Genomic DNA, 11,419 nt, shown 5'->3' with positions numbered 1-11,419 from the left:
ATGTGGAAAAGTTGTGAAAATGTTGTGAACATAGCATTTCTTGCAAAGCTTTGGTTCAACCTTCCATGGAACAAAATTTTGGAGAGGTCAAATTTTTCTTTAGGCATACATTGGATATATATGTTTCTAACTCTCATATGGTGTGGATTCATGTATCGCATATCGTGTTCTCAAAAAAATAAAAATAAAAAAGAATCATGTTCTCAAAAACAAGAAGAAGACTTAGGTTATTTTTTAAGAGAAATGACATGTCCACAATGTTTTCACAATATTTTCACAAAAAATTCTAAGTGGTAAGTTATTACTAGTTGTTATTGTTAAAGTAAAAAAGCAATCTCAGTGGTATATTCAAATTTGAACTAATAATAACTAACTATATATGATTTATTGTGAAAACGTTGTGAATATAACATTTCTTCTTTTAAAGACAATAAAACTTGAATAAATAATATTAGTGATGTCTATACAAACTTGATTGTAGCAATTCTCATTTCTCACATAAAAAATTTATAAAATATTTTTATTAATTTTATTTTTTTATGTGAAATTTTTTTAATAGTAATAATTATTAAATTGGATGGAAAACATAGATTGAATAAATTTGCAATATAAATAACTCAATTGAATATAAGTAAAGTAAAAAAACTAAAATAGATTCGAAACAAATTTAGAGAATTTAATTTACATTTTATCCATATCAAATTTGAACTTTAACAAATCTAAACAGAATTTCAACTAAAATTCTGAAATTGAGTTTTTAAAACACAATTTCACATGCTGCATGTTCAACAACAATTAATTAATCCTATAAAAATAAAAAATAAAATAATTAATTAACCAATAAATAAATAAGGTGAATTTTTTTTTTTTTTTTTTAAGAAACAGATAAGGTGGAAAAATAACTACAATTATGTGGTTGTCAACTAGGTTTTGTTTAGTCAAAGTGTCAAACACTCAAACACAGGAACTTTAGATCAGAGGAAGCTTGATTGCATCTGTTCTTGAATCCTACGCAAGAATCGGCTGATAGATCTGCAAAAGCTTTCAAAAGCTAAAACAGATCTCTTTCTTGTTCCACCAATGGCTTTTCTCTTTGGCGTATAATGTTTGCTATCCTGTTAGGCAATACAGCTCAAATCGGCAGAACAATTTCAGATCTGTGAAGGAATCTTTCTTTGCTCTAAAAATCTTTTGAAGAATCGACTGAGAGATCTGCAAAAGTCTTGAAAGCCTCAAGCTGTTCTCTTTCTTGCTCTTTCCAATATTTGCCTTTCTCAATTTACATTCTGCTGCCAAAGAGGGCGTCATGGGAGAGGCACTGTTGGGATCAGCCATGGAGGTGGTGTTGGAAAGGTTACAAGGTCAGGATCTCAATGAATTGCTGAAGAAGTTGAAGATAGCGTTGTTGTCTGTTAATTCGGTGGTCGGTGATGCTGAGAAGAAGCAGTACCATAACCCAGCGGTAAAAATGTGGCTCGATGACTTTAAAGATGCTTTCTATCATGTAGAGGATCTCATGGATGACATCCTCACTGAAGATTTGCAACAAAGCTTAGATCATTGGCAGAGGATACGCAAAACGGATATAGAAAGAAAGACGGGGGAGATACTTATGAAGATAGAATATGTTGCAAAGCAAAAAGATGTGCTCGGTCTGAGGGAAACAATAGTAGGATACGACATGAAAAGTTCTCTGAGCATGCCCGCAACTTCTTTTGTAGATCCGGCTGGAGTATTCGGTAGGGATCTTGATAAAAGGGAAATTATTGTTCACACTCTGTCTCTTGTAAGGGATAGAAATCTGGGCGTGATTGCGATAGTAGGCATGGGCGGTATAGGCAAGACCACTCTTGCTCAGCTCGTTTACAACGATATAGAAGTGACTAGTTATTTTGACATGAAGGCTTGGGCTTGCATTTCGGATAATTTTGACACGCTCAAGGTAACAAAAACAATTCTCGACTCGATTACTTCGCAGCGTTCTGATTTCAGCGAATTAAATTTGCTTCTATCTAAATTAGAGGTGACACTTAGGGGAAGGAGATTTCTACTAGTTCTAGATGATGTGTGGAATGTTCAGTATAAGGACTGGGAGGTCTTCCTATCTCTTCTTGAAGTTGTTTCAGTGGGAAGTTGTATTATTGTAACTACACGCATTCAACGTGTTGCAGAAATGATGAATGCCGACAGAGTTCATCATTTGAAAGAATTATCAATTTCAGAAAGTCGGTCGCTGTTTCGAAGAATTTCTTTTGGAGATAAAGACCCTATCTCATATCCAAGGCTAAAAGCTATTGGCAATGAAATCGTGAAAAAGTGTCATGGCTTGCCTTTAGCAATAAAATCAGTTGCGGCTTCCTTGCGCTTTAAGTTGCAAGTCAGGGAATGGAACAATGTATTGGAGGGCCTAACAAATTTTCCAACTGGAATGGGGGATGTTTTCAATGTATTAAGACAGAGCTATGATCATCTTCCTGCACATTTAAAGAGATGCTTTGGATACTGTTCAATAATTCCTAAAGGATATGAGTTTGAGAAAGAAAAGTTAATCCTTTTATGGATGGCGGAAGGCCTCCTGCAACAGCCCAGAGGTAATCCCAGAGGTAATCACAGAATGGAAGACCTTGGTGAGGAGTACTTTCATGAATTATTATCAATGTCTCTTTTTCAACCATCAAGCGGCAATAAATCACGTTTCAGGATGCATGATCTTATAAGTGATTTGGCTATTTATGTGTCTGGGAAATTTTCCTTCAGATTGGAGAATGATGATCCCACTGATCTCACTGCATCGATTCGGTATTTGTCACTTTTCAGATGCAGATATGATTCCCCAGAAATATTTGAGGGCATTAGAAAAGCCAGGTATATAAGGACCTTTTTGCCACTGAATCATGAATTATGTCATTTAAGTAGTAATGAACTGCAGAAATTATTGTTCGAACTGCAATTCTTACGGGTGCTTTCTTTATGTTGTTATCATATTGATGAGCTACCTGATTCAATCGGTAATTTGAAACATTTACGATACATTGATCTCTCTTATGCTGCCATCAAGAGGTTACCTAAATCAGTATGTGCTCTTTGCAACTTACAATCATTGATCTTGTTCTATTGTTGTTCTCTCACTGAATTGCCAGAAAACATGTGGCAGCTTGTCAACTTGCGTCATCTTGATATTACTGGAACTGCCTTAAAGGAGATCCCGAGAGAAATATGTGAATTAAAGAATCTTCAAAAGCTGATCTTGGCCAATTGTCATTCTCTTACTGAATTGCCAGAAGGCATGTGGCAGCTTTCCAACTTGAGTCATCTTGATATTACTGGAACTGCTTTACAGGGGATGCCAAAAGAAATTAGTAAATTACAAAATCTTCAAACACTGCCTTACTTTGTTGTGGGGAAAAATACTGGCTCAACAGTTAAAGAATTAGGGGGCCTTCTGTATCTTCATGGAACACTTCACATTTCAAAATTGCATAATGTGGTCTCTACAGATGATGCAGTTGAGGCTAGCTTAGCAGGAAAGACATATCTGGATGAGCTAACGTTGGAATGGGGTGACAAGACTGTTGATTCAGAAAATGATAGAAAAGTGCTTGAAGCGCTACAGCCTCATGTAAATTTGAAGATGCTTCGCATTAAATTTTACAGTGGTACAGAATTTCCATTTTGGTTGGGGGATCTTTCATTCTCCAAAATGCAGTTCTTATGTCTTAGTAATTGCGAGAAATGCCTTTGCTTGCCACCACTTGGGCAGCTACCATCTCTTAAAGTCCTCATTATTGAAGGGATGGCTGCTGTGAAGAGGGTGGGTCCTGAATTCTGTGGGATGCATATGCCATTTTTTCAGTCTTTGGAGACTTTAACATTTGAGGGGATGTTGGAATGGGAAGAATGGGTTTCGTGTGAAGTTGACAAAAGAGAATTCCCTCGCCTGCAAGTTGACGAAAGAGAATTCCCTCGCCTGCAAGTGCTTTCTATAAGGAGATGCCCCAAGCTGAAGGGCCAATTACCCAAGCAACTTCCTTCTGTAGTAAAAGTTGAAATTTCTGAATCTCAAGAGCTTATGACTGCACTTACTATGGAGGCATCTTCACAGGAAATTCTTTTACGTTATCATGATAAGGTCCTGTTCATGAGTGAAGATAAAGTTGTCACATCCTCAGAGCAACATACCGACTTTAATTATGAGGGTGCTGTAGAATCTTCATTGCTTTCGACTCAAGCAGCTCCCAAAAGGCCTTTACATATTTATGACAGGGTTCTGTCCACCACTGGGGATGGAGTTGCCTCATTCTCAGAGGATATTACTGTCTCCTCTTCTGTGAGCAAGAAAGTTTCAGAAATATCTGAACTGAAGAATTTGCCGGAGAATCTGCATAGCCTCAAAATTGAAGGATGTGATGCTGAGTTCATATCTGAAGCAGTGGGCATCTATAGTCTTCCTATTCTCCAACATATTTATATTATTAATTGTTGTTCTCTCAAGTCCTTTCCTGGAGGCTGTCCACCCTCTGCCATGAGAAGTCTTTATATTCAGAACTGCAAGAAATTAGAGTTTCTCCCACCTGCAGAGATGATGCACCAGTATGCAGGTCTTCAACATTTGTGCATAGGGAGTAGCTGTGATTCCATGATATCCTTCCCTTTAGGCTTCTTTTCGAATCTTAGAAGTCTTTCTATTTGGGATTGTGGAAATCTGGAATCCCTTTCAATGCCAGAGGGAATCCAGAAAGATCTCAGAGCTCTTGAGGCCTTGGAGATCAGGGCTTGTCCTAAGCTGGTATCATTCCCAGGAGAATTGCCTGCCCCCAACCTGAAGTCCATTTGGTTCTCCAATTGTAAGAATCTCAAGAAACTACCTGATCAATTCCACACCCTCAATTCTCTCCAGTCACTGTTTATAAATGATTGCCCAGAACTTGTATCACTTTCAGAAGGGGGTTTGCCTTCGGAACTTATTTTACTTAGTGTCACTTCCTGCAACAAACTCATTCTCGGTTTGGAGTGGGGGTTGTATAAACTTCACCATCTTTGTGAGTTAGAGATTGAAGGTGGATGTGGAAATGTGGTGTCATTTCCAGAGGAGAAGTTACTGCCTGGAAATCTCAATTCTCTACGCATCAGCGAACTCTTGAATCTTGAAAATCTGAACAAGGGACTTCTACACCTTACTGCTCTTAAAACACTGGAGATCAGCTGCTGCAACAAACTCCAGTCCTTGCCAGAAGAAGGTCTTCCATCCTCCCTGTCTTTTCTCTGCATCAAGGAGTGCTCTTTGCTGAATGCAAAACTCCAAAATAAGGCCGGAAAAGATTGGTCCAAAATAGCTCATATATCTCGCATAGAAATTGATTAGAAAGTCTAGAAGATCCCTTGTCTGAAGCAATGAAAATGCGATTTCAGTGAGGTACTTTTTCTCCAAGTAGATGAATAAAACTGCTAGACATCAATTCTATTCACTGTACATTGTGAAACATTATTTCACTTACTAATAATCTTTTCTTTCCATCTTGCATAATCTAGGGAAATTTTTAAGACTCTTGGGCGACCAGCAGCAATTGCTCAAGTTCGTACGTGGGTTCTTCTGCAGTTATGTGCGTTCACCTTTTACTTCATGCTTTTGTTGTGTCTTTTCTACCTTCGTTTTGTGATCAATCAATAGTATCTTGTGAATATTTTTGCTGGCTTCCCCAACTCCAATTTTCAAACAAGTTCAAGGACTTTATCATGCTTCTAAGGATTATGTGGCTTCAGCTCAAAGGGATCTTCTTATGTGGCTCAGCTCAAAAATAATGTGGAGTGAATTTGTTTGAACTAGTTTGCTACATTTTGGGTTGAAACGTGCATATTATAAGTTGGATATAGCTTGAGGGTCTATTTATTTTTTGAGTGTGAGAATGTCATTGTATGTATTAAAGCTTTGGATTGTGAGTTGAGATTGATTCATTAAAAAAGAGTTTGAGATCTAGACTTTGAGTTGGGTGTTATATAATACTAGTCACTAACTCATGCAATGCGCGGGAAAGTTCCAAAAATGAAATATATATGATACATGCTAAACAATTTTTTTTAATTAAAATTTCAAAAGTGGTAGAACTTTATTGATAATAATCCAATTGTACAATAGAGAGGAGAAAAGATGGATTCCTCGACCCAAGTTGAGGGTACCCTTAACTCCTTAACATTATTAGCCATCATGTACGTTGACTTATTACACAGTCTAGAAACTGTTCTATAGGATATATGTCTTACTTACTACAACATAAATATGTTCTAACACATCAAAAATTTCCTTCAAGCATGGTTCTTGCAACCCAATTGATGCCAGCAACTATGAGTTGGCAAACTTCGCAATCATATCCCTGATCCACAGTTTGTGATAGTGGTGTAATGCTCTCAACAGAGTGTGGCAGTCATACACAATAGGTTTCCTTGGCATGGAATTAATTTAGTATGAACTGTAATAGGAAAACCATGATTATCTCTAAAAATAATGCCCAAACATGTATAATTGTTGGCTTTGAAAAAAAGGCCAGTGCCATGTCTAGTTTAAGATGAAGAGAAACGTGAGTAGTAGTTGTTGGCTCACTTTTTTGAACCTAAATACTTAATGGTCCTAAATTGAAATTTTCATATTTAATAATAAAAAATAAATAAAAACCCAAATTATTTATAAAATATTCCTAATGTTTGACGCGGGGGGGGGGGGGGGGGGGGAGGCACATGGTTAATGGTTAACTGCAATTGAGAAACTCTAACTTATGATTTACTTGGCTGATGTGTTCAAAAAATTGTCCAGATCCTTTGCATTGAGATAGCATCCATGAGTTTTAGAGCAAACACCATCTAAAATCTAACTTGCAATGTTATATTAAGCAGCAAAAGAAGGATTAATGGAAAAAAGAAAATCAAATTTGTTAATTTGATGGACCCAACTTACAAAAGCTAGCAATCTTAAAGAAACAATTCAGCTTTATTTACAATGGAATTTCCCAGCAAAGCAATTCATTTTTACTTTTAATTGAAGAAAAAATCCAGCTTTATTTACAATGTAATTTTCTAGCAAAGTAACTTATTACTACCAATTCATATAAATCAAAAGATAATCTATTGGACATTCATTACTACAAATTCATATAAATCAAAAGTTGATGGTTTTTCTGCAGAGTCTGTTAGTATTGAATCTATTGATTTATATGATAATTTTCTTTAGCTTTTGTCAGTATTGAACCAAAAGATAGAGCTCGAATTAAAAACCCCAGCAATCAAAACAATCATCCACACCACAGCAAAGCAATTCAGTTTTATTTCTATAAAGTTGTGATTTACAACTATGTTTTATATTGGCTTTATTCCATAACAAAAAGTGTTATAATTGCTTTAATTTATTTCCTTGTATTTTGTGGGATTTTATTGTATTGGGTTTAGTATTAAGTTGGTGAAGACTCAATCTTAATTGAAGATCAAGTGGATTTCGCAAGAAGCTCCCGAGAAGCTAACCCGCGAAGTAGCCACGTGAGAAGCCCATGACTGGAAGCTGAAGAGTCGTGTCAAGCTGTCAGTTTTGCGAGTGTCTCGCGGGTAAGGCCTTCCCGCAAGGTAGTCACGAAACATTCTGTCTGGAGAATTTTTATGTGTGACTTTCTTACCCTTCACCCATACTATTTATACCTTCATTATCCACAAATGTAAGAGAGACTATTCAAAGAGAAAAACCTTAGATAGGTTTTCTACAACACACACACCCATCTTTTAGAGAGAGAGCTACTCATCCTTAGTGAGAAATCATTTTAGCCTCTTCTCCTTCCCTCTCCCATTGTCATACATTGAGAGGAGATTTGTACCCAAACACAACTCACACCTTTTCAAAGTGTAGTGAGTGTTTTGGAACTTGGGAAGTTTTGGAGATTTTCCAAAAGAAGCCGGTGAGGCTTGGCGGATGCAATTGGGCGTATTGTGGGATCCAGAGAGCTAGATAAGACACGGTTCCGAGAAGCCTTGTTGGAGTAGGAGCTTGGAGGGCTTAGGTGCATTGGGTAGATTAGGCTTGGAGGGTCTCTTGCTACTCGTGTATCCTAACTGATTGTCTAGTGGATCAATTTACTACTTGGAGGGCGGTGGAAAGATTTTACGCCGAGTACTTCGATTTCCTCTTCGATAACACATCGGCGTGTTATTTTGTGTTTGCATTCTTCTTCCCTACTCTTTTAGTTTTCATATTACTACTGTATTTTATTGAATATGGTTTAGAGTAGTTATATTGTTTATCCGCTCGCATTTACTCTATTCCGCACTTAATATAAGTTAGAGTAAAATCAATCGAGCCGTAATTTTTGATTTTGGGGTTCTGAACAACTCTTGTGTTTTTAACACATTTTCGAGCTTTCAATTTCTAATTGACGAAACAATCCAACTTTATTTACAATGTAATTTGCCAACAAAGTAACTCACTGAACAATGTTGTATTTCTTTTGTTTAATTCTTTTGGTTACATAAATAAAGAAACAATCCAGCTTATGGGATACTATGGAAGGTGATGATGTGCCTCCTACATCACAGCTTATGGCAAGATATAGTGTTTTGGATGAAAGTTGACCCACAATGTTTTAGATGAAAGTTGACAGGTATAAACATTGTGTTGGGAATTTTTCTTCAGCTTCTATCAATATTGAAACTATTGATTTATATGACATTGTAATTTTCTTCAATTTCAGTCAGTATTAAATCTATTATAAATAAGACAATGTCTTTTATATTATCTTTTGGTAGTAAAACCGAACAACCTACACAATTCATATAATTCAAAACCGAATAGCAATTCATTACAGATAATCTATTGGACCAATTCATATTGTTGGTTTTTAGACCCCTTAAAACCACAATCAGATTAACCTAGGTAATTAGTCAAGTGATTACTTAGTCCAAATTACAAGTCTAGGTTATCACAATCAAACAATCATATCATGCATAGCAGTGGAAAGATAAATAACACAACGATATGATAATCCAGGAAAACCAAATTGGTAAAAAACCTGGGGAGGATTTAACCTAGCTATCCTCAAGGTAAAAAGCAAATCCACTAGAAAGAATCCAAGTTCATACAATAAGACTTACAAGCTCCCACGCTCGACTTCTTATTGCTACCCACTAGTAGAACTTACTGACACGACCACATGCAAGCTCCGAATCCACGGACTTCGAATCCACGGACTCCTTCTTTCTTTGGCCTTTGCAAAACACAAACACCCCCGTTTGTGACTTTGAGATCCCACTCAAAGGTTTAGCAACACAAACTCTCCTGTTTGTGACTCCAAGACCACCCTTGAAGGTTTAGATCATCAACACCTTGATGACAAGAGAATGCAGCAACTTCTACAATACCAAATCTTGAGATTCAACAAGGAATAATACTGGTAGAAGACATAAGAGAGCTTTTGGGTACAAAACCCTAGATCTACAAAAGAGACACAAGATGCACTCTAATCTCTCAAAAAAAAAAAAAAAAAACTCTCAAAAACCCCACCTAGGGTTAGCTTGTAATGTCCTTTAAATACTGGAAAAAACGGCTCGCGATTTGGGTTTCAAACGAATAAGTTATGGCATTTTTACGTTTTGCTGATGTTGCTGATATGCTATTTTCGATCAATCAAAAATCCCTAGCATCAATTGAGTATCAATCGAACCAACCAGCTTGTAACTCATTTGTTTTTATCTCGAACTTGAGTTTTTTGTCTTGGGCTTCAATGTAGACCATTCTAAACTAATAAGACTTAGTTTTTGTCATGTTTTGTCATGGTTTGCCAACATTATAAACTCAAAACCTAACACATATAAATCAAAAGAGAATCTAATGGCGGTATTTTTTGCAGCTTTTATCAGTATTGAACCAAAAGACAGAGTTCCATTTAAAAACCCTAGCTATCAAAACAATCACCCACACCACAGCACGAAAGAGGCAATAACAGAATGTACAGCTTCTGTCAGTATTGAACCAAAAGACAAAGCTCCAATTAAAAACCCCAGCAATCAAAATTTCATCTTAACAATCATCTACACCACAACACGAAAGAGGTAAAAACAAAATGTAAAAAGGGAAACAAAAAACATTAAGCAAAAGCATGGAGCACAAAAAGAGTTGGGATTTAGAGATACCTCAACCAAATCATCCAAGTTCTATCAGTATTTATATACTGTGAGGAGAGGAATACAGGAAGAAAGGAAGTCAAATAGGCAGCTATTATTGCAAAACTGTGGAGCAAGAAGGTGGAGAGGTTTTCATGGGTTCAAATGGTATCAGAGTCCTTCCCCTCACGATTTCAAATATTCTGGTTTTCCTTAGGTTGAGACAATGTGAAACTATAGAGTAGAATTTCAAACCGTTTGTTTGTCCTTGAAAAAATGATGCGTAGCCGTAGAACAGAGAGGGGGGAGAAATTCAAACTGTCTGTTTGTCCTTTCCTTTTGTTCCCATTTCCCATGCTTTCTTCAAAATCGGGCTTCGTTTGGGAGTTCATAAGAGAATGAAATGGAATGGAATGATCAAAAGGGAATGGAATGAAAATAATTAACCTTGATTGGATGTTTTAAAATTAAGGATTGAAAATGAACGGAATATAAAGTAATCTTGTTTGAGAGTAACATGAAAGGAATGGAATGAAATCATTTTACGACAATATTACTATTAGACCCATATTTTAAAATAAAGGGTTGAATATATAGGGGTATTTTTTGGAGTTTTAGTAAAAAAAATCATTAAATCTAATTTCATTCCCTCCCATTCCTTCCAATTTCGGGAGGAATGAAAATTTGAGATATTAAGGGAATATAGAGGAATAAGTGTTCCCTCCTACTTATTTCATTCACTCTCACTTAAACTCCAAAACAATGGAGTAGACTTTCCATCCCCTCCATTAAAACTCCCAAATAAGGGAAGAGAAGAATATTCTAAAATTATTCTTTTTATTCCTTTCCATTCCATTCCATTCCCTCCTCCCAAATGAGGCTGTGAAACCCTTTTTTACGGTTTCAAATTTCCTATTTTTCCTTAAGTTGAAAAAGCTTTGGGTTTAGGCTTTATGTTGGAATTAAATAGATAAGAAGTGGGCTTTATGATAGAAATAGGGCTGAGATTTATTATATAAATTTATTGTTATTATGAAATTTATAAATTCCTTATTATTCAGAAATTTTAAAAATTATTTTAAAATTGTAGGACAAAAAAAAAAAAAGGATTGAAATAACATGGACGCTAACGTGGCTCAACGTGGGCACAATAACATTAGACGCTATGTTTCAACTTTTAGTAATATATAAATATAGATAAGTTGATTTGAGTTTGCAAGGGCGCTTTTACAAAAGTTCATCTGGTGTTTGTATTTTATATTGATAATAGCGGATGGTTGGCATTACTTGT

At 36.1% G+C, this 11,419-nt stretch overlaps 1 protein-coding gene across 2 annotated transcripts; it reads left to right on the top strand.

Annotated features, from left to right (window-relative positions):
* The first annotated feature begins 918 nt into the window (after positions 1-918).
* Positions 919-5,974, top strand: LOC126723774 (putative disease resistance RPP13-like protein 1). Of its 2 annotated transcripts, XM_050427568.1 has the most exons (3): positions 919-3,937; positions 3,968-5,413; positions 5,530-5,974. In XM_050427568.1, the coding sequence occupies exons 1-2, from the start codon at positions 1,307-1,309 to the stop codon at positions 5,360-5,362; spliced, it is 4,026 nt and encodes a 1,341-aa protein (XP_050283525.1). In that variant the 5' UTR covers positions 919-1,306; the 3' UTR covers positions 5,363-5,413; positions 5,530-5,974. The 2 variants fall into 2 exon arrangements, with proteins under 2 accessions (XP_050283525.1, XP_050283524.1); XM_050427567.1 differs by having other exon boundaries at positions 919-5,413.
* Positions 5,975-11,419: the final 5,445 nt, after the last annotated feature.

Source organism: Quercus robur, chromosome 4 (genome assembly GCF_932294415.1).
Source record: "Quercus robur chromosome 4, dhQueRobu3.1, whole genome shotgun sequence".
Taxonomy (NCBI): Eukaryota; Viridiplantae; Streptophyta; class Magnoliopsida; order Fagales; family Fagaceae; genus Quercus; species Quercus robur.
This window is presented reverse-complemented; position numbering and strand designations above follow the sequence as displayed.

Bases quoted from the DNA above. Each gene is read 5' to 3' on its own strand.
- LOC126723774 (XM_050427567.1), top strand. From the start codon at position 1,307: ATGGGAGAGGCACTGTTGGGATCAGCCATGGAGGTGGTGTTGGAAAGG.